Source organism: Fringilla coelebs (genome assembly GCF_963513975.1).
Source record: "Fringilla coelebs genome assembly, chromosome: 10".
Taxonomy (NCBI): Eukaryota; Metazoa; Chordata; class Aves; order Passeriformes; family Fringillidae; genus Fringilla; species Fringilla coelebs.
Window position 1 is genome coordinate 5,681,952 of NC_140036.1, and position 23,730 is coordinate 5,705,681.

Consider the following 23,730-nt stretch of genomic DNA (forward strand, 5'->3'; position numbering starts at 1 on the left):
CTGATCAGCCCCTTTCTACCACCCCCAACAGCCTGGCTCAGGACCCACAGCTCTTTTTTCATGCAAAATTTAAATATTTAATTAAAAAGTCGGTGTGACACCCATGAGAGTGTGTTATGGGTCTGTCCTGTTCATCCCTCACAGCCTGGGGCTGGAGCTTCCCAGCCTCTGAGTTCATTCAAGCAGGAAATGGCATCTAATTCATAACAGAGAAGATGTTCCAGTTACAGTGAGGGTTTAATCAGCCACAGGGGAGGTTTCATTAATCAACCATCTCGCTGCTCTGTGGAGAGAGGGTGAGGATGGAGTGACAGGGATGGGGTCCCTCATCTCCGCCCCACCCCACCCATCCCCAGCAATGGGCACTGATGAATGATGCTCATCCATCCCTGACATCCAACAAAATCTGACGGAACCAAAGGCTGCAGAAGGGAATATCTGTATTTTGGCACATGTACCCAAGGGATCAGACTTCCATCCAGCCCAGGAGAGACTGTTCCTGGCCTCACACCAGGGTGGTGCCAGCCCTGCCCCTGTGATGCCACCCCCCAGGGCACAGCTCTGCAGTGAAACACCCGACGTGTCTCATAAACACGGCGATGATTGAGATAATGGAAAGTGCCTCTTAGCCCCTGTCTGCTGCATCAGGATATGAGGCATCTCCTAGCAGCCATGAAGAGGAAATTAATAGGAGCAAGCAGGAGTAACCACTTTGATGCAATTTCCTTGGGAGATAGTGGACCATCTAATCTTTATTGGAGCCCTTTAACCTGTCATTCAAAACTCATGAAGGCCTCCTGCTCACACAGCCTTCTCAGATATTAACAGATGATAGAAAAGAATAAATCAAAACAATATTTTACAATTTTATTATTCAGAAGATTTCCCCCACCCCCCAGCCTGAGGCACACAACTGGCTGCAATGAACGGTCTTTTTCCAGTGGCCCTGACAGCTGGGTGGGGATGTGACATTCCAGAGAAGCCAGCCACCATCTCCCACTGCCCTTCCTCTTCCTCATCACAGGAGGACTGCTGAGTCCTCCACACCCACCGCAGCCCCACCATGCATGTGGCATCTTAAGGAAGAACTCAGGTCCATAATCCAGCACCTCATGCAGTGTGCAGAGACACACACACAGGGTCACCACACAGCCCAGAGGGTTTGAGGGGACCTCCAGGGTGCTCCACAGCAGAAGGTAGAGGGATTCAGACCCCTCCCCAATACACACACAGCCCTATTCCCATAATAGCACAAGGAGGCACAGAGTTACACAGACACACAGGGCAGGAGACAAAACCACAAGTGGACACCAAGGCTTTGAGTGCATCTCCAGCTCCTCACCTCTCCCTCCCCACCATGTCCCAGCAGCCTTGTGCTCCCACAGGAAGGGGGAGCACCCATGAGACATGCAAAGGGGGACCTGTGGGCTCTGGAGCTGGAGGATGTGTCAGAACACACCTGAAACATGCCAAATTCCTTGGAGGAGCAGGAAGGGGAGGGCAGTGGCACCAGGGAACAGCCACCTGTGTTTCAATGGAAGAGGATGGAGGAGGGAAGGAGGATGGTGAGAGGATGGCAGTGCTATGAACAAGCCTCAGTTTAAAGCTTGAGGGCATGTTGGTGGGTTGGTTGGAGAGGTTTGTTAATGTTTAATTACAATTAATCCAAGTGATGCTTTGTCAAAACACCTGAACATGGCACCTTGCGCCCCAGTGTCCACAGGTTTCCCTTATCACTTCACTTATCCACAAATTCCTGTAATCTGCAGGCACGTGGCTCTTAATTGCTATTATTACCAATTAGCTTTTCTCTCCTGTAATTACACTGTGCTTGCCTAAAGCCTCCCACAGTTTCGGGGAGGTGAATGCCTTCTCCTCCCTCCCAAACACTCCGTGGGTGCAGCACTCCCCTCTGGCTGCTGCCCCTGTGTCTCCTCTTTCTGGGGGAGCTGAACCATGAGCCTCACACCAAAAGCACAGCACAAACCCCCAGGGCCCTGCAATGCCATGGTGGGATCCATAATCCTCCATGTGGCAAACTCACAGTCCAAGTGCAAGGCTCAGATGGAGGACTCGAGCCCAGGAGGGAGCAATAAATCACCCCACTAATGGCCAGTACAATATTTGCCCGAATTTAAGGGCTGCTCCAAGAACTTCCCAGAGCTGGCAAGGTCTGCATCCATGATAGTGGGTCAGAAAAGTGCAGGATGAGGCTCTGCCTCAGCTTTGCCTGTGGGAACAGACTTTTTCTGCCAGCGCCCAGGCTATGGCACAACCTGCATCTCTTCAGCCCCGAGGAGAATTAATTGATTGTTGATTATGGGGGCTGGATAAGATTAATGATGTGCTTAACTATCCATTTCCTCACATTTAGGCACCAGGGGTGTGTTTGTAAATGCTGAGGCACAGAACTCCTTCGTGCTGCTCAGCAGGGAGGATGCTCAGCACTTAACCCCCCCACAATCCAAAGCTGCCCACGGATCCATCATCCTGCCTGCACACCAGGAATGCTGCACATCCCAGGTGTCAGCTTGCCAGCAGGACTCCTTTTCCAGGGCTGACATGTCTGGGGGTGGGAGAGAACATCATTGAGGGGCTGGTGAAACTCAGGCTTCTTGCAGAGAGATGTCATCAGTGGAAGTTTGGGGGGAAAATAGCTGCAAGTCATTGTCACATCCAAGGGGTGATTGTAAGGACATGGCCACAGGGCTGGATACAACTGGGGACTCACAGCCAGAGCTGAACATCTCCTATCCCCCCTCAAAGGCTCAGAGGAGGGATGTGTCACATCCCTCATACAAGCAAACACTCAGTGAAGGCACCACAAAGCTGTGTCCCCACTGCCACCTCCCTCTGCAGCTCCCAGAATCAAAGAATCTGGCAATCACAGAACCTCAGAATCTGAGAATCACAGAATCTAGAAATCACAGAACCTCAGAATCTGGGAATCCCTGAATAACAGAATCACAGAACCACAGAATTATGGAATCACAGAACCACAGAATCTGAGAATGCCAAAACCACAGAATCACAGAACCATAAATATGCTGAGTTGGAAGGGATCCCCTTGGATCATCAATCCAGCTCCTGGCCCTGCACAGACACCCCAACAATCCCACCCTGTCAGCATTGTCCAAATGCTCCTGGAGCTCTGGCAGCCTTGGGGCTGTGCCCATTCCCTGGGGAGCCTGGGCAGTGCCCAACTGCAGAATGGATTATGGAAGCACTCGTGGCACACAGCAGCACTCTGAGGGCTTTTCACTGCTTAACACTCTCTGTATCCTGCATCTTGGTATTCCAGGTGCCAGGAGTCCTAGAAAGAGCCAGAGATAAGCAGGACCTCTTGGCTCATCCATCCCTGCTCCTGCCTGAGGCAAGCCACCATCACATCCTCTGTGGAAAGGGTGCAAGTGTGAGGATATTCAAGCATGGGGGTATCCAAGCGTTTCACTCTCCAACTAAATCCTCTCAGTTAGCACCTGGAACTTGCACTTTTTAATTACTCTCTCAGGGAAGCTTAAGTCAAAAGAGAAAAAAAAAAAAAAAAAAAGAAGAAAAGAAGAAAGGAGACATTGCCTCTACATTAACTTGCTCTAAAGCTCCCTGGGGATGCAGAGTGGCATTTTTCCTTCTCAGATTTTAAAATAGGAGCTTCTCCAAGGAATTACAGATTCAGCAGCGATTGAGAGAGCCCTGACCTGCCCCAACCCTCACCAGCACCCAGCAAACCAAGTCAGCAGCGCCTCATCCATCCCATGCCCCTGTGTCCCTGCTGTGGCAGAGCTAACCCCATTTTCCAGGTATCCCCAAATTCACACTTGTTTTGGGTTCACTTTTGGGTCCAGTGCTTTTCCAGGGCAATCCCAGGGTCTTTAAGCACACCTGTGGCACTCTGGCACAGCAGGTGATGAAAAGCTGTGTCAGAAGCAGCAGTGCTGCACGAGATGATGCCCTCAAGCAAGCTGGAGGTGTGGATTGTCAGGTGCAAAGGCACTAAAGAGCCTGGATGATCCAGCCTTGCTCCAAAAAGACCTGTGGAAGCACCTACCAGCACCCCTGGGAGATGGGCAGCAGCGTTTGAGGGCAGCACAGGCCGGGAAAAAAGGAAAAACTGTGGCTCATTCCATTTGCAGCCTGCCAGAAAGAGATTCAAGGCCCCACTTTCTGCAAACAATAATTTATCTTTAAGAAAAAATACTGGCATCTCAACCCAACACCTTGTGCACGAGGCTCATAATTTTTTTTATGAAATCCCCCCAAAAAAGGGAGGAGATGCTTGCTAGAAACTCCTTGTGCATTTCATAGACACCACCGACACAGAACCTATCTTGTAATACATTAAAAAACAAAATAAGAAAAAAACACATCTGTTTTTCAGCCTTCAACTGGTTAGCCCCAGAAATGGGCACTTTAAAATGCTCTCCTCCTTGCCATCCTGCTGTCACCCTGAGTGGCTGAGGTGCCAGCTAGGACACCCTCCCAGACACTGTCAGCTGAGAGCCACCATCCAGGCAAATAAACACCCACAGGAAATTGGGTGCTACAGCAAAGTGACACTGAGAGGATGCTGTGACGACAGGGGCAGGCACTTGGCACAGCTTCCCAGGGCTCCTGCTTGCCCCCTGGGGACCGTGTTCCCTGGGGACACACACACACAGACCCCGAGCTGCCACCCACTCCTTGCATTTGGGCTTCAATGCCTTTGATATATGATGATGACACAGGGAGCAGGCTGGGGGGAAAAGCAGAATTGGGCAGGTTGTCACCCACAGGCAGGGGCTGTCATCTCCCACCTTCAGAGGGTGACAAGGGCGCTGCTTTCCCACCCTGCTTTCATCCCCCTCGTTATCCTCCCTGCACACATCCAAGCAGGGAGCAGGCACGTGGTGCCAGGGGTTTAATTGCATCCCTGCATGGTGCTCTCCTGTCATCCCTTCCCTCCTGCCTCTCTGTTGGGGAGGGGGCTGGCAGCTTGTTTTGTGAGGATTTTGCCCCCATACCTACTTTTTAATGATCTGACTGCCTTTTATATTGAGCCAAGTGTTTCTCCAGGAACCTCTCAGCCTGGCACAGGGAGCCCAGCAGGCAGCCAGCAGTGCCAGGGGGTGCTCTGCCATGCCACCCTCCACCAGGCATCCACAAGTTAATCTTGAGAGCTTTCCATACTGGGAGCAATGCCAGGACAGGAGAGCTGGGAGGGTACCTGCATCCTGCCTTCCCAACCATGCCAAGAAAGGAGACTCAGCCCTTAAACACCCCATCAGCCAGCAAATCCCAGCACCCAGGCCTCAGTGTAGGGAGCAGAGTGCAACCCAGGTGGAGGAACAGGGGTTCCTCCAGCCCTGAAGTATCCCCCTGCTCCCAAGAAGGAAGCTCAGCACAGGACCCCAAGCCATGCCAGAAACCACAGCACACGGGGACAGGATGTCACTGTCATACTTTCTGAAAAATCCCTTCGCCAGGATTCCATCTCCTGGGAAGCTGAGAAGCCTCAGAGAAAAATTAAAACAATATTATCTGATTTGCTTCTCCTGTGTTTTGCTGCTTTGGAATGGGGTTTGGAGATTGTTTATCCAACATGTGAATTGTTTTAACTTAATGACCAATCAGGGTCAGGCTGTGTCAGGACTCTGGAAGGAGTCATGAGTTTTTCATTAGTAACTTGTTAAGCCTTCTGTCTGTACCCTTTCTCTATTCTTTAGTATAGTTTTAGTATAGCATTCTTTAATACAATATAATATCATAAAATAATTAATTAGCCTTCTAAGAACATGGAGTCAGATTCATCATTTCCTTCCTGCCACGGGGGACCCCGAAAGTACCACAGAGAGGACAGCCCAGTGAAGCCTTGTCCCCAGATCCTTGTCCCAAAACCTCTTTTAGGTGCAAACTTCACCATTTTGTAACCAAACACACAAATTTTGGATCCCCCAGAGATGCTCCTGCCTCGGGGCCATCCGAATTACAAACAGCACCCACCCCATTGTGTTCCGTTCTTTCAGCACTGTCTAGGCAGAAAGTCATGAGATAAACTCATGAGATAAACATGAGCTTCCCAGCATCGGGGCTGGCATCCTGCAGGCATGGGCTCCATCTCTCCCTGCTCCACATGATGCAGCTGCTTAATTAAACCAGCCCTCCACCTCAGGAGGAATAGGCTTAGATCCGCCTTGGGACACATGTAAATTAAAGTCAGAGCCAGCCTGCCATGGTTTATTCATGGAGGGAAGTAAAATCCAATGTGGTTTTACCTTTCTCGGTTTTTTTTTTTCCTCTGCTTTTCTTCTCATGGATGAGAAATGAATTGGACCAGGGCAGGATTTCAAAGGTGCTTGCAGGGAGCTGTGCAAGGCATATTAGAGGCAACAGGACTGAATGCATCCCTGTTCACCTCTCCCAAAAACCCTCCCCTCACCCCAGAGGAGCAAATACCTGGCTGATGGAGCAAGGTGCTCAAGAAATGCTCCCCAGAATAAACCCCACGTGCTTCACTGGAAGCAAAATGCAGTCCATGCTCACCCAGAAGCAGTTTTCCCCTAGAAAGGCTTACTTGGAAAAATTAAGGGTCTCTGGATGCAAAGGAGCTTCAACACCAACTGTTTAGGTGACATCATGGCCCCAAACAAGGAGTTTGAGCCTCAAGCAGGGCAGGGAAGCAGCTGGTTCAGGCTCCCACGTGCCTGGCTGCTCACTGCCTGCAGCCTCCCAACAGGTCCATGCTCACCCATTTAATCACCACTCTGAGCTCCACTCTCTCTGTTTTTCACGGTTGGGAGGATTTTGAAGGTCTGAAGAGAAAATCTGCCCCAGATGGAAGGGAAGAGAAGAGCAGGCACGCCCCGGGCAGACGGTGCCGTGGGGCTGCCAGCTTGCTGCAGAGCAGGGAACTCACTTCACTCTCCAGAACAGCCAGAGGGGGAAAAAACCCAACACTTGTCGTGGCCACTTTGCCAAATCACTGTTCTCCCACTCAGGTTTTGTTATGTTTTAGCTTCCACTTGGCTCCAGGCTCACTGCCCACTCCCATGCCACAGCTCCCTGACCGCAGCTCTGCTTCCTTGCCATAAACCAGCAACTTTGAGTGATCAAACTGAATAAATTAATCAAACTCCAGACAATTCACACACATACACAGGGAGGGTCACAGCAGAGAGAGCAGCAGACACGTGGCCATGGCAGCACCAGGCACAGGCTGCTCCTCACCATCCCCACTGCCCCAGCTCATTAGTCCGAGTCAACAAATGAAAGGGGGATGAAGTTGTCATCAAGGATTTGATGCTATTTAACCTCCTCATATTCTTCTTTAAAAATAGATTTAGCAGCTGCAGCCTGACCTCTGCCAGGGCCAACACCCCTGCAAGCAGGAGCTTCCAGCGCCTAAAGGGGCTCCAAGGGCCTGGAGTGACAGGACAAGGGGGAAGGGCTTTACATGGACAGAGGGCAAGGTTAAATTGGATATTGGAAAGAAATTCTTGGGTGGTGAGCCCATGGCACAGGGTGCCCAGAGAAGCTGTGGCTGCTCCATCCCTGGAAGTGTCCAAGGCCAGTGCCCCACCACCATCTGTCATCCACAATGAACCTCACAACGAGTCTGGAGTAAAAAAATGGGGGACTGAGATTCAGGCCAGGACTAATGTCCCAAAATCACAATCCCCAGAGATGCTCTACCCCCGCTCCAGGCATCAGGCCACAAGGAGAAATATTTTTTTTCCCTCATGAACCACAGCAACGTGAAACTCCAGAGTTGCCAGACACAGACTGGAAGAGCCAATACTTCCATGTGCCACCTAACCCAGGACATTGTTTTCACCCCTCAATGCCTGCATGAGCCATCAAACCACCTCATCAACAGGGAAGTGAAAGGGCACAAAAATTCCTGGAGGATCTCCAGGAGAAGCTCTTCCCCAGGTACAGAGCTGCTGGCAGGGGCTGTGGTTAGAAGCCCTTCTGAAAAACAGATGCATCTTTCCTTTGCAACGAGGGATTTTGGAAACCACCAATGTCTCTCCAGCCCCTCTTCTGACTGGGAAATTAGGGTGGCATTGCCACTGGGCTCCCCAAAGCACAGTCCCCTCCTGGCTGGGAAGCAAACACCTCCCATCCCTAACAGGAACTAATTAAGCACCTCTTCCTCCTTCTCCAGCCCATGCCACGCAGTGTCCCCTCGATCTAGAGAGCATCAAGTGCTCATTAATTACATCTGAAGTGGTTCCTCGTTAGTGCTGACACCGTGAAGGAAGAGTCACCCCAGGATGGGGCTGGGGAGAGTTTCAGCCACAGGGCCAGGCTGGCACAGGCAGGGACACGGGGACACGCAGCTTCCCTGTGTCCCTGCCACAGCACTGCAGGACATCGTGCCCAGGTCACACTGGGGTGGGGGGATGTCCCAGCATGGAGCAGGACACTGCCATCCTGGTGGAGGTGAGCCCTGGGGGGCTGTGGTTTGGCTGACTGCTCAAGCATTATGCCCAGGAATAGTTTTGCCATGGGAGGACATCCCAACCAAGGCACATTCCTCATCCACCCCAAGAGTGCCACGCAAGGAATTAATTAGAAAAACAATTAAGAGAGCTTCCCAATGAATATTTATAGCAGAGCAAGCCATAATTACTATTCCTGGGAGGAAAGGCACCCTCCTACCCAGCTGCAGAGAGGAGAGAGGACACGCAGCATCAACAAGAGTGGCGCCTTTGCAAAGCCCTTCCAGCCAAACCATTCCATGCTTCCACGATTCCCACACTGGGTCACCCCTATGGCACAGTGGGGAGGGCAGGCAACCTGCTCTACAGCTCCTGGACAGGAAAGGACTTCCTGCAAGCAGTGTGAACACTCTGGCACTGCCCACTGTGGTGCCACCACTGGGGACAGGACAGATGTTCAGAGCTGCAGGGTGCAAGAACACTGACTGACCCCACCTCTGAGCACAGACAGCTTCTCCCTGCCTAAATTTCCACCTGTGTCTATGCTGGTGATAGCAACAAGCAGGCACAAAGGAGTGGTCTCCTCCATCCTCAACATCTGCTACACATAAGTCAAAGCCACCTGAGACTGCAGGGATTTACTGTACATAGGCAGCTCTGGAAGATTTTCTTAGCTGTGAAACATAATTTGCACCTTGGGCTCTCTAAGAATAAGTTGTGTTCAATAATAACACACGATTAAGAGCTCAGGAGCAGATCCGATGTGAAGCAGGAGATCTGTGATAATCCCAGGTCTCTCCTGTCACCCCCCTGCAGCACTGCCACCCTTGCTTGTCTGGTGTGCTGAAACAGAAGTCCATGGCAGAACCAGGAGATGTGGGTTTAGCCAGAGAATGACAGTCCCTGGAAACACCCAGAGAACCTTTCTGCCATGCCCAGAACCATTTCAAATTCCCTGGTTTGTATTAGTGCAGAACTCATAAACATCATAAAGTAATCCCTGCTTGTGAGGAGGGTGGCCAGGTCCCCCTGCACCATGGAGAGGACACCTGCCAGTGTGCACCAACCCCTACTAAAGCTCTGTCCAGGACCAGGGCAGATCTGTTGAGCCTGGATGTAATATGTACTATAATAAAGTACAAAATAAAAAATAAAAGTGTAAGTCAATATCGTGTCTCTCCTCAAGGGCAATTTCCTCTCTGGGCTGCAGACCCAGCAAAGCTGCTTGAGCCAGGAGAGAAATTCAATTCATAATTCCCCCTGTATACAATTTTCCAGGATGCCCCTGCTTTTACAGATGAGTTTTAGGTGTAGCAAAGTCCAGAGACCAGAACTGAGGCTGGAGCCCTCCACCTTCAGCTTGGCACACAGTTCTGTGCTCCACAACTCTCCCCCAGCACAGCAAGGAGACAGCCACCATACACAGAGTATCACCACACCATTTCAGAAGGCTTCCACCCATACAGAGCAACACCTCAGCACTTCAGAAAGCTGCAAGGGGCTGCCCTTCTTGTTCTTTACCCAGCCTTTTATCCCCTCCTGTTGATGCCTTGCCCCTGTGTGCCCTCTGCTCCCTTTGGTGGTTGCTCAGTGCCCCTGGGCACCCCATGGCTCATCGCTATCAGTGCTGCTCACCTGTTCTCACAGCTGTGCCCACTGGGGATGGGGCTCAGCCCCACCCCAACCACCACAAACTCTGTGCCTACAGCCCCTACCAGAGCATCATCAGAGAGGCCCCAGGGAGGGAAGGGATGAGACAAGACAAGGGCAGCATTATCCCAGGAACTGCTCCCTGCTCACAGGGCTGGTGCTGCTGGGAGCCCACCAGAGAGAGCACCAAGGTGACCGGCTCCTACCCCAGCTCACAGCTCTCCTGCCTCAAATCCATTTCAAACAATAAATGTGACACAAGCAGATGCATCCTGGGCTGAACACAAAAACAAACCAATGAAGCTCCCTCCATGCCATTAATGAAATTTTCATGGCTGCTGCTGGAGCCTAGGGTGGGAGAACAGCAATTCCCCCCTGGGGTGGGTGCAGAACTGGATTTGGGGTGCCCACAGCTCTGGTTTGATGCTCCCACAGCAAAGGCAGGGAGGTTCCTTGGCCGTGAGCACTGCACTGGCTGAAGATGGATGGGTTTTCCCATGGCTCCTCCAAGGAAGGGCCTGTTTGAGAGCGTGAGCCACGCTGTGATTTAATCTCCCCGCTCCCCTCTGCACGCATCCTCTGCCATCTGAGGCACCAGGCGTGACAAATGGCCCCTTGTACCACACTCAGAGCTGGCACCCTCGGCACCGCTCCATTTGTCACCGGCCGAGCGCGCGGCGGGGCTCGAGAGGGGAGCAAATTAAAACCTAGCATTCTGCACTGATTACTTCTCCCTCATCCTAGCAGGCTCCATCCTTCCTCAGCAGGGTCCCAGCTGGCACATCCAGCCCACACAAACCTCCTTAGACAGCCAGGGGAAAGCAGGGCAACTCCTTCCACCTGGCCCATGGGTTTTTCCCCACTCTGGGTCTCTCACTCACTAAAACATCATCAGTGAAGGGCTGTTTCCCCAAGCAGGGGTTGCAGGAGACCCACAAAGCCCAACTGCAGCCCAATTCAGCCCAACTGCAGCCCAACTCAGCTCCCAAATGATGCCTTGCACTGGGGAGTGGTGATGAGTTATCTCATGGCTTGAGGGGGGAAAATCCATTTTTTTATTATTATTATTATTGAATCACAGAATCATTAGGCTGGAAAAGCCCCCAAGGTCATTGACTCCAAACATTAACCCAGCACTGCCAAGGCCAACACTAAACTGTGTCCCCAAGTGCCACATTACACAGCTTTCAAACCCTTCCAGGGATAGCTATTCCATCACTTCCCTGGGCCTGTTTCAGGGCTTGGCAGCCCTTTTGGTGAAGAAATTTTCCCTAATTCCCAATCTAAACCTCTTGAGGCCATTCCCTCTTGTCCTGTCCCTGCTCCCTGGGAGCAGAGCCTGACTACCCCCAGCTGTCCCCTCCTGTCAGGAGTTGTGCAGAGCCAGGTTCCCCCTGAGCTTCCTTTTCACCAGGCTGAGATCCCCCAGCTCCCTCAGCCTCTCCTGCTGCTCCAGCCCCTTTCCCAGCCATGGTAAAAAACTCCTTTTTTTAATGTTTTAAATTATTACTGTTATCCTGCTGGGAGAGACACTGGCCCCATGGGCTGTAGGGTGCAGCACAGCCCCAAACACGGGTGAGATTCCCAGCCCTTGGCAAGCAAACCGCAGCAAGAAGAGCCATTCCCAAAGGAGTCCTCTCGTGACTGGAAAAAAAAAAAACAAAAACAAACCAACAACCCAACAAAAAACAAAAAGGAAAAAGTTCTAGAAAGGCTTTTAAAGTGCCTGGCTGAGTCACTGGGTTTGCCAGGTGCTGGCTGTTTGCAAACAAGGGTGAAACAATGCGGGTGCCGGACGTGGGCCGGATCTGGCGCTTCCTTGCGGCTCTCCCATTGTCCAGGAGAACAATCCCTGCTCCTGCTGGACAGCAAAGGCAGCAGGGTGAGAGCCAGGTCTCCTGGGCTGGGTCACTGGAGAAGGCTGGGTAAGATGGGTGGGTTTCACAGCCCACTGCTGCAGGGATGCTCATGAGCACGCACACATGGAGCTCTGCACCCCAAAATCCCTCCAAAAACTAATTTTCCCAGGGTCTACAGCTACTACAGGAAGTTTCCTAAATGGATCATTAGCAGAACAAGGGTTTGGAAGCAGTTTTGTGCCTCCATTTGCAAACAGTCACAAGGAAAGACCTTTAGGTGAGTGGGAAAATCAAAGGAGGATTTTTCTTCCTGTTTTAAGGCTGGAATCAATGTTATTAACACTGAGAAGTTTTCATGGGAAGGAAGAAAAATACATAAATGGCCCATGGAACAATTTAAGGAGGAAAAAAAATTGATAAGCAGGAAAACAAAGCCGTACATGGAAGCTAATCCCTCTGAGGTGACTGCTGTGATGGTCCAGCTTGGGAATCCCAACCCTGCCATGCTCACTTGGCCCCCACTGACATTTTGCCTGGGCTATTTTCTGTGTTTCTCCCTTTTTTCTCCTTCAGACAGGTCTGGATCACAGGGATGATCTGGGGACAAGGACAGGGAGTGGTGGCTGTGGTGCCCAAGCCTCCTTCCCAACAGCAGCCAGGCCTCATGGATCCTCCCCATCCCTGTGCTGGGGGAAGGAAAAGGGCCTGAATCCATCAGAGGCACATTTGGGCTAATAATGTCTAATTAAGAGTTTCATTAAAACCCATCACACTCATTAGGAAAAAAAGTTAACAAGGTTTTCTGGACATTTTCCTTGCAAAATTATTACGGAGGTTAATGGATGCCTTCACTAAGGCATAATTTAGGAAAAAAATCACACTTTTTTTCTTTTCTCTCTCCTTTTTTTTTTTTCCCTTTGTGATTCCACTGTTTCTCCTCCACAGTGTGGCCGTGGTAAAACTGGGCTGCCTGTTCCACCCAGTGGTGGAAGCCGGGAGATCGCTTCCAGGCAAAGGCAAAGCCCCTCCAACAAAGGGGAGCATCCCTCTCTCCCTCCCTCCCTCCTTCCCTCCCCCAGAAGGATTCGGCAGGAGCTGGCAGAGCTGCCACTTCCCAGCACAGCCCGAGCAGGGAGAGCAGCTTGGGCTGATGCAGGATGGGAGAGGGGCAGGAAACTTGATATTGTGCCAAAAAACAAAAACAAAAGGGGAAGGAAAAAAAAAAAAAAAGAAAAGAAAAGAAAGGAGAAAATGGCCCATTTTGAGCAGTCAGAGGTTTGTAGATCAGCTAAGCCTGAAATAAAACAGCCCCTGGACATCTTTGCTGCCGTTCTAAAAGCAGCTTTTGGGGTGGTTAGTGGGGTAGTGTGCCACAGGTGCCCAAGCCCCAGGGAGCAGAGGCACAGCAGTGCACAGGCAGGAGGAGAACCACAGCCCCAGCCTGCTGACTGTGCCCAGCCATGGGATGCTGGGCAGAAGGAAAGCTTGAAATCCCAATTCCAACCCTCAGGGAAACATTTTCCCTAGAAAAAACACTCAAATCATCCTGAGCATCACTCATTTCTACCAAGCTGCCAGGCAGAGACCCCAGTGTGAATCAGCTGTTTGTCCACAGGTTTGGGAAGATTTGGGAACAAACTGGTTGACCTAAGCCTGGTCCCTAGTAAAGAGCTTCAGGAAATGCTGTTGGTTTTTAACCCCAAATATTTATTTTTTGTCCCCAGCCCTTGTTCTACCCGGGCCACTCTGGGATGTTGCTGGCCCCATCCCGTGCCCTGCTACACCAAATCCAAGGTGGAAGGAGAGAAGGGCAGGGGAAGCACTTCCTTTTTACCTCTCTGTTTTTCCCCTCCTGTTTTAGAGGATAAAATCTCAAAAAAAAAGATCACTTGTAAGGCAGGTAAGCTGGAATGAGATAGAGTGGTGGGGAGGAGAGAGGTCAGCACAGAGGCTGGAAAGAAGAGGATTTCCAACCATGGGCAAATGCACGGACCAGCAGACTGAAGAAGAAATAAAAAATTAAGCCATCCTTAAAGCAAAAAAAGCCTTTTTAGCAGCCCCTGCCAATGCCTGGTGTGCTCACCCTGCCCCAGGCATCCAGGCAGCTGGACATGGAGCTGCAGCACACTGGGATGGGATAGGTACAGCTAAAGGCACGGGGAGCAGGGTCCTGTGTCCCCATGACCTCCCTTGTTGCCATTCACCCATGGGACAAAACCAACATCACCTTCATCACCAAAGAAAATCTCTCCTGGGCACCCCAAAATGGTGCAGGGGCACCAGGCTGGACCATGGAGCAGGGAAAAGGCAGGCAAGGGCACAGCCACAGTCCAAAAATTCCCAGTTCTCAATACAACAACAATTGCATTGGGAAAATTTGACAATTCCCTTGTTTTAAGCGATAGCAAATTGTTCTACTACTAATTGCAGAATGTTTGCAGTTATTTAAAAATCACTTTATAAATCACATTGTTTCCAATCTTCTGTGATGGATAAGTAGAGGGAATCAATAATTATCACCAGGGCTGCTCGGCAGGAGGGGAGGATAACAGGGGAACCAGCGTGGAGCTGCTCACTCCTCAACATTCAAGGTCGGACCTGCCCCTCCCGCTGCTCCTTTCCCTGATCCATTCCTCCACACAAAAGGCAGAAGGGAAGGACAAACAGGGAAAGGAGACAGAGCACTCAAAGGGATGAAGGAGACCAGGATAAACCCACAGAGAGCTTTGGCAAAGGCTGGGCAGAGCCCAGCAGGTGAGGAAGGATGGGGGACCTGGCTGGAGATGGGATAGGGGAGCAGCTGCTGTGTGGAAAGCCTGGGATGCCTGGAAGCAAGGCTGCTTGATGAGGCAGTACAGCCCAGCTTTGCTCTTGGTTTGTGGGGTTTATTTTGATTTTTTCCCCCAGCCAGGTCAGATTTCCAGCTGCTGCAGCAGACAGGCAGCAGCGGCAGATTGGAGGCTCCCGAACCCGCCAGCACAGGAATTTGCCAGGAGGGGAAAACTGAAAGTGAGACAAGGCCAGGAAGCAGCAGGACTGCTCTCTCACCCCTTCTTCCCGAGTTTATAAATACAACATAGAAATTCAGCACAAAGGTAGTTCAGTCCCAGACTTTTTCCTTCTCTGTGCACCCGAGTTAGAGCCCGGCTCTGGGAAGGTCAGAGAGAAAGCCAGCGTGATTCCAGCAGACAGAAGCACAGTGCCCAGTCCTCAAACTCAGAGGGGATGAAAGCCAAGAGACACAACAGCCAACATTCTAGTCAGGGGTTCCTTTGCCATCATCAGGTTTCAAACACCAGGAGAGAAAGGGTTTAACAATCTTCCTTGGGGAGAAAAAGCGAAATCCACCCAGCCTGCTCATCCAAGGTTTCTCCCGCCTCCCAGTGATCCCTGCTGCCACCTTCCCTCCCACCTCCTCCCCAGCACCATGATGCATTGCCCCTTGACCACACAAGGAAGCCATAAAGCAGGGCTGAGGGACAGGGCAGAGCAAGACAAATGGATTTAATATCAGCCCGAGGAGAGCGTGGGCTCTCTCGCACACCAAATGAATTATTCATCTGGGATTCAGGCAGAGCCTGCATCTCACACTGACCCACCGCCCCCACGGGCACAGGGTGTCCAACAGCATGGGCTGGGCAGTGCTCTGGGTGTTGGCATACAGCTGAGAGCCGTGCCAGGGAGTCTGTGCCAAACCAGCCTGGGATGGGAACAAATAACGGGGCTGATCCACAAAGACAATTCCCCTCTCTCCCACGCCCACCCTGGCGCAGTGGAGGTAGCAGCCCCCCATCCCTCTGACCCCAAAACACCAGGATCATCTCCTCAGGGCTCTGAGTACTCCCAACGAAGATGACGTTGTGCCTGTGCCTCCCTCGAGCCCTAAGTGCCACTAAAAGCTGGGATTAATGAATCCCTGAGTGGCCCAAGCTCCACTGTCAGCACGAACCGGCCCTGGTCTAATGGCCCCATGATAGGCACAGCCTCCTTCCCAGGGGAGCGAGGATGAGACAAGCTGCAGGAGCCAAACAATCCAGTACCCTTTTTCCCCACCACGCAGGAATTAAGCCTATTTCTGCAGTCTTCAAATACTGAGGGATTTTCTTTTTTTGTTGTTTTTTTTTTGTTGGGTTTTTTTTTCCCTTGGTGAAAATTCCCACGGGCTTGTTAAGTGTCTCATCTCAGGCTGATGAAGGTTTGGAGCAGATGTCAGGAGTATGTGCTTCCCAAGAGCCAGGGTGCAATCCTGGCAGCTTCCCTGCCAGGCACACCAGGCAGAGCAATACAACCCCTTCTGAGAAAACAAAGTCAAACAGAAAACCAAGGAATTTCTATTTCTAAACTTTGCCATGTAACACCTCCTGCCCACCAGCCTTCACAAAGGGCAGCAGTGGGCTTAGGTCTTCCCCTGCCAGCTCCAAGGCCCATGGGGATACAAGGAGGAGCTTAATGGCCAATGAACTACCAGGGAGCCAGAGTCCAACCCAAGGTCAGATTTTCATTCAAACACAGTTAATTTTCCAAAATTCAAGATGCTAACTCTGGGTCAAGCTTTTAGAAAGAAGGGGTTTTAGTGAACTTCCAGGGGATGGGGGATATATAGCACTTGGATTCCTCAGCAGCATTGAGCAGGGCTTTCAGACACACAGGTCTCATCCAATCCCAACTTCTTCTCTGTACTCCTGGCATGGCAACTGGAAAATACTTGGAGCTCTCCTGCAAAGACAGCATCTTACCAGCACCCATGGAATCATCAAACAACACATTCCTGTCATCACAGACGTGCTTGGTGCCATTTAACACTTGCTTGCCCTCCACCCACAGCGTACTCTGGTGCCTTTCAGGATCCTACATGCTGCCAGTCAATCTATAAAGGATATTCCTACTCCTTGGAGCTACCAGGATCCCTTAATCTTCCCCTCAAGGAGTCTGAATACAAAGCACACTCCCCATGCAAAGGCAGAATGCTCACCAGGAGCTCAGCAGTTTCTCCTTGGGGATCAGTGCTGAGGAGTGGGAGCACAGCTGGAGACAGGCACCAGGGCACAGAAAACCCAACAAATCCCCAGTTTCCTGGGGTCTGCTTGGTGTAGCTTTGATGGTATGAACACTTCACAGCCCTGCTGGAGTTTGCACAAGGAAAGGAAATAAGAAAAGCCATGGAGATGGGTCTAACACCCATTCTCAGCAGGTTTGCTCCCATGCCCCTCATCCTGGTGTTGTCAACCCTCTGCCCTTCCCCAAGCACAGAGAAGGTGCATCACAGTCCTCCCAGGGGTCAGGAGCACTCAACACCCCACCTTATTCCAGCTGGCAGATAGGTCAACACCACCAAAACCCGCGGTTTTACATTGTCAGTGTTTTCCTCCATTTCTGGCAAAGTGACATTACTTCCCAATTCCAGTGTTTAGCTAAAATTAGTATTTGTTTTCCCATGATGAGAAATGTCATTTTGCCACACAACCATGTGTGCTTTCTGTGTGTTGGTTCAATAGCAGAGGAACGTCTCGCCAGAAACACGCAGTTTGCAGAGAGCCCTCCCTCTGACTGAGCACTTCAGCTCCTCACAGGAATCTCCTGGTGGGAACAAAACCACCCTAAAGCTCAACCACAAAACTCATAGGAATCCCCCAGACATGCTGAGTGAGAAAGGATTCTGGGGGTTTCCTGGTTGTCAGAGCCCTGGCACAGGAAGGTGTCACCGCCCCCACCTTGGCCAGGTGGGAATGAGCTTTGCGTGGTGAAAACCTACACAAGTTCCCAGGTTTAGAGCAAACCATCAAACAAGCTTCTCCACAGCCTGAATCCCAGATTTGCTATTTCCACATATCCAGAGTTACAGGTGGAGAAGAAACACCTTGAGGGACTCCCCAGGGAGCATCACAGCCAAGCCTGGTGGTACACACATTCCCCCACCTGCATCAAAAGAGATCCAAGTTGGACCTCTTCCCATCACAACCTGCCAAACCAGCCCTTAAGCGCTTCAACCTTCTTCTTCCCAACCCTTCCTTGTCAGGATGGTGTTAACCTTCCAGAAGCTATTTAGATAAAACAGGGTGAGCAAAAAGCCCCCTCCTCTCCTCTACTTCCAAGCAGCATGCAAAACCAACACCTGAATTAGGAGAGAAGAAGGAAAGAGCGGCCTATAGAAAAAAAAAAAAAATCCAACACTCCAATGATATTTGGGAAATATTCACCACAAGGGCAAAAGGAGACAAAAAACAGTGAGCACTTTCCCCCTAACCACTGAGCACAACTTGCTCTTTTGTGCTATTGGTTGTAACTTCAGGGCCATAACCTGCACCATTCCCTCCTCCTTGCTCTTCACAGATACAAGTGGTTGGTTGAATACTCCTCCCTAACTTCATGATTTCGGCATACCGACCTTCTACACTTGTTTTTGTTTCCATATTTATAATCTCAAACTGCAGGACTCCAGCAAGCAGCAGCACACATGGCTGGGGACCCAAAAAGCAGCACAACAATTCCAATTAACACAGAGAATCAGCGCAGCCCCATTGCAGCCGGACTGATGGCAGCTGCCTGGCTCTGCCAGGGAAATAACGAGGCAGATGAGGACAGAGCCTGTCCGGTGAGTGCAGCACTTGGAAGGCACCACACCAGAGAGGTGACTTCCAGCAGGGTGGCAGAGGCACCAGCACTGCCACGCTGCTCACCAGGTCTGGCCACTGACCCGAGCACACCAAGAAACCACAGGCTGACCACTGCTCCTGAATTCCTGCCTGCTCTCCGGAGCAAAACCACCTCAGGGGAAGTACTGCCTACTGCACAAAATGGTTTGTTTGGGGACAAAGGCTTTGCCCTCAAACAAACGCAAAGGGCTCGCTGCCCAAAGCCAACCTTACCTTTGCAAGCCACGTTGTTCTCGGGCTCGTAGCCAGCCTTGCAGGTGCAGCGGCCGATGGGCACCATCCACTCGCCGTCGCCGTTGCAGTACAGCTTGATGGGCACGTCCACCTCCTCGGCGTTGGGGATGCAGGTGCCGCGCGCCGTCACCAGAGACGTGCTCTCCGCACCCGTCATCGTCTCCGGGAAGATGGCGAAGTTCTGCACCACGCTGGGGCACTTCTTGAAGAAGACCCTGACAGACAGCAGAGACATGCAAGCCCCGTAGTCCTGGAAAGCCAGGTAAAAGCCATTGCGGGTCAGGGGCCCGAAACTTCTCACTTCCGTGTTCACCTTCATCAGCCGGCCCCCAAAGTCCACCTGGGAGAAGCTCTCGTCAGCAGCGATGGTGTCCACTTTGAGGTAGGGTGCCTCCGTCCAGAAGGCGGACTTCTTGGTGGCAATGACAGAGTCTGTCTCGTAGTAGTAGAGGTTGAAGGTCTCCTTGCAGGAGCCGGGGACGTTGGGGAGGCTGCTGCAGTCGCGCACAGTGAAGCGCATCTCGGTGTAGATGCGGTGAGCCCCGCGCCGGTTGATGAAGGTGGTGAGGAGCCAGTTGTTCTGGTTGGGCTCGAAGACGTTGCACACCTGGTAGGTACGGATGGTGTTGAGGTTCTCGTCGTAGCCGCTGACCTCCTCCCACTGCAGAAAGGAGCAGGGAGAGGTGGTGAGAAGGAGTTAGAGGGACCGGCCATGGCCACTCACCCTGCACAGGGCAGGGCTGGGAGGACTATCCCAAAGCTCCAGAGGGGATGAGGAATGTGGTTATGGGCACATGGAGAAACACCAACCAGGCCAGGACCAGAGGAAATCCCCACCCTCTTACCCCTCCATGCCTCTCCCCATTGCTCCCAATTGATGCTAAAATGTCTTTTCCGCACCGGCAACTGCCTTATCTGCCCTGAGAGGATGTAAAACTGGGAAGAAAGATGGCCCAGGCATCTGGAGGCAGGAGGGAAGGCAGCACATGAAGCTACAGCTTCATTAAAGGCCGAGCCAGCACGTGGGCTGGAGAGCGAGCCTGACCCCAAGCTCCCGGCACAACAGGATCATTTCCCCCGGCAAAGAAAACCAACTAAATAAAACATTACTGCTGTGGAGAGAGGGAATATAGATTTGCAATTCGATTTATAGAAGGGCATTAATATAATCCAGGCTACAATTTCAATTAAGGGACAGCGGCAAACTGTGAACAGTCTATGATGGCATTAGAGTCCTACAGACAGATTTATAACCTCATAATCCATTCATTTTAACTAATCCATGTTTACAGTCTCCTCATAACAGCATTATTCATATGGCAATCTTTAAGCAGCTCCCTCAGTATCAGGGATAATTTCCAGGAGCAATGCTGCAGCAGCGTTCACGCCTGTGTTTACACAGGGCACACCGGGTGATGCCACCCTGCCCTGTCACACTGAGTCCTGACAAGCTGATACACCACAACCAACCCTGAAACCTCACAGATTTTTCCCTTCTTCCCTTTTCCATTGAACAACCACATTTCTCAACTCATCCCCAAGCTTCCCTCCTATGAACCGTAGCCTTGATGTAACAAAACACAGGTTTTTGTTTTGTTTTCAAAGCAGGGTCCTCCTCATGCTGCCAACAAGTGCAGCAGAACATTCACTCCCCAGGCCCACCTACTCAGCTCTGCTACACTTAAGCCAAGATCAGAACTCAAGGTTGTCCTTTGTTGTTAATCCATGGTTACCAAACCAGCAATAAAGCCTCCCTCATCCAGCCCAGTGTTCTTCCTTCTCATCCCATGCCAGGAAAATACTGCAAAACCCCCTCCCTCCCCTGCGCACAAGGCATGGGGATTCAGTGCCCCTTCATTACCAGACACCTTTTCAGAGCAGGAGCTGTACAATCCTCCCTGACCAAGGGGGTTGCCATTGTTTGCTGTTCCACCTGGGCTTTGCATTACAGCCCTGCCTCCAATTAAGGCCAGACAAAGAGCTCTCCTCCAGCATTAGCACCAGCCCCATGGCTCCACTGTCTTCACTGCAGAAATCCTCCTCTTCATCCTCAAAAACCTCAGAGCCTCAAAACTCAGAGCCTAAACCTGCCAACAAAGGTTTCCTGCATTTAGGAATAACCTGAAATGCCCTTGGAAAACCCTCAGTAGAGTCCAGGGCCAGATCCTGCCACTGCCTTGTGCATCCCTTGGTTGAGCACTCCAGCTACCAGGTACTGGGAGCAGCAGGTCCCTGTGGCTGGAAGGACCCACAGTGCCAGCAGCTGCTGCCACCAATGCAACAAATGCATCATTTTGATGAGATACTACTAAATAACTCACAAGGAGCTGGGGATTAAGTCAATGTCCACTAAGATTTAAAGCAAATCCATCAGGAAGAGCAGGAGGAGAGCCCACATCCTGCCACAGCCCATCCTGGGAGAGCACAGCCCCTGCAGCCTGGCTGGCATCAGACCCCAGCATGAACATCAACAGCCCCCACCCTGAGCCTGGGCCAGGTCTGTGAGCTGGGGTAAACAGCCCCTCTGGGAGCTCAGCATGCCATGGGGAGATGCCACCACCCAAAGGGACCCAAAATCCTGCACAGAGCCCAAAATCCTGCCAATGGCAACCCAGGGTCAGGAGAGGTGGCTCATCAAATCCCTGCTCCTCCAGCCCCAAGAGAGATGAGAGCAGCTTCAAAGAAGGAGCTGACACCCAGCAGCTGCCAGGAGCCTCTCATCCTGTCAGGAATAGTGTGACCAGCAGGGCCAGGGCAGTGACCACCCTCTGTGCTGGGCCCTGCTGGGGCACTTCCAGTCCTGGGGACAGTTCTGGGCCCCTCATGACCAGAAGGACACCGAGGGGCTGGAGCGTGTCCAGGGCAGGGAACAGAGCTGGGGAAGGGTCTGGGGCACCAGGAGAGGCTGAGGGAGCTGGAAAGGGGCTCAGCCTGGAGCAAAGGAGGCTCAGGGGGGACCTTGTGGCTCTGCACAACTCCTGACAGGAGGGGACAGCTGGGGGGGATTGGGCTCTGCTCCCAGGGAACAGGGACAGGAGGAGAGGGAATGGCCTCAAGCTGTGCCAGGGGAGGTTTAGATTTGGTGTTAGGGGAAATTCTTTCCCAGGAAAGAGTTGTCCAGCTCTGTGACAGCTGCCCAGAGCAGTGGTGGAGTCCCCATTTCTAGAGGGATGTAAAAGCTGTCCATACAGCTTTCATGGCACTTGGGAACATGGGTGGTGGCCTTGGTTAATGGCCTTGCCATTAACCCAGTGCTGGGTTAATGGCTGGACTTGAGGGTGTGAGAGGGTCTTTCCAACCTAAAGGATTCTGTGATTCTATGATGTTTTATTAAAGACTTGGCATTTTAAATACTTTGTGGAAGATTTAATACACACTCCTGTAAAGCAGAAGCCCCCCAGGAACTCTCAGAGGAGCGAGAATTGGGTGGCTACAGGGAGGCACAGAGGGATGGAGGGATGCACACAGTGGGATGCAGGGATGGGGCTGGGGAGGGGTTTCACAGAGCTGTTCTGCAGAGGGTGAGACCACCCTGCCTTACAACACAAGCTCCCTGCCTGCCTTGCACAGGCTTTCAGTAACAGCAGCTGCAGGCAGCTATTTATATCCTGTCTCCATCACCTGCACGTGCCCCTCCCGCATTTTTCCAGCAATTTATCCAGGCCCAGAATTTTTCCAAAGCAATTCAGTAGCAAAATATCCCAATTCAAGGGGCTCTGACATGTCTGGAGTGGATTTCATGCCTGCTGCAGGTGTGGCCCAGCTTTGGTGATGGTGTGCAAAATAATTTCTTTTGCAGACTTGGCCAAACCAGTGATACCCAATCAAAGGTGCAGCCTGGCATCCTCTCCCCTCTGGTACCACATCCTGAAGTCCCCAGGGATGGGCCCTGCTGCTGCTCCCAGCCTGCCTGTCCCACTGTGGTGCCCATCCATCAGCTCATATCCCCTTCTACCCGCAGCTCCATCTCTCACTTTTTCTGCCAGGAGAATGTGAGTCAGGTTATTTTATGCTTCCATTCCTCAAAGGCTCGTATTATATAAAAAAGATGTTTTAAGTGCCTCAGGGTGTTTGGTTCCTCATTACTTCATAAAAGTGACATTAATAGCCAAGGAAGAGCACTGCCGAGTGCAATTATGGATGATGTTCCAGGTATGAAAGCTGTTTGGAGCCTGCTAATGTTTCCTAATTATAAGCCTTTTGGCACAGGGAGAGGGAAGGCACGAGCAGGGGGATGGAGAGCAGTGATGGGGCTGAACCCTTCATGAGGAAGGAGGACAGGAAGGAAAAGAGACAAGCTCCATCTTCACCAAGCCCCAGGACTGGCTTGGGGAAGGATGCTCAGCCTGGCTCAGCCATGCCCTGGCACTCCACACCAGCCCTATGGGGCGCTGCTGTTCCCACTGTGTCTCCTCTGGCTTCCCACCAGCATTTCACCCCTATAAATAGTGGGGTTAAAAGCATGGACCTCCCCTAGATCCCATAAGGGTCAGCTGGACAAGTGGAACTTACCCCTGAAGGTGGGTTGGCGGTCCAGCCCAGCTCGGCCGTTGCCGTCCGCGTATCCATCAAAGTTTCTGAGGAAACAGAAGAAAAGGAAAGGAAAGGAGTTATTCCCTAAGTTTTCCATTATTTTATAGCACAGAGATGTGGGAAAACACTCAGTTGCTTTCCCAGAGCATGCACCTGACCCTTGGAGAGCTCAAGAATCAACAGGTGCCCTAAAGGACTCAAGGCAGTTTTGCTCTGGAGCAAACGGTGCAAGACAAGACTCTTTGCAAAGAGTCATGGCCTGAAGCCAGCTCACACTGCAAGCTCTGACCCGTCCCTGCCCAGGAAAGGAAAATACTATCACCAACATGAAAAAAAAAAACAACCTAAAAATCAAAAGATCCTGTATTTCACAGAGTCACA

At 51.5% G+C, this 23,730-nt stretch overlaps 1 protein-coding gene across 1 annotated transcript in view; it reads right to left on the minus strand.

Moving 5' to 3' along the window:
- Positions 1-23,730, minus strand: part of EPHB1 (EPH receptor B1) — an 80,052-nt gene that overhangs the window by 31,277 nt on the left and 25,045 nt on the right. Inside the window, exons 2-3 of the mRNA XM_084212686.1 lie at positions 23,329-23,393; positions 18,796-19,477 (exon numbers count right to left, since the gene is read on the minus strand). Coding sequence (XP_084068812.1) covers positions 18,796-19,477; positions 23,329-23,393 — 747 coding nt within the window. The remainder of the gene's footprint in view (positions 1-18,795; positions 19,478-23,328; positions 23,394-23,730) is intronic.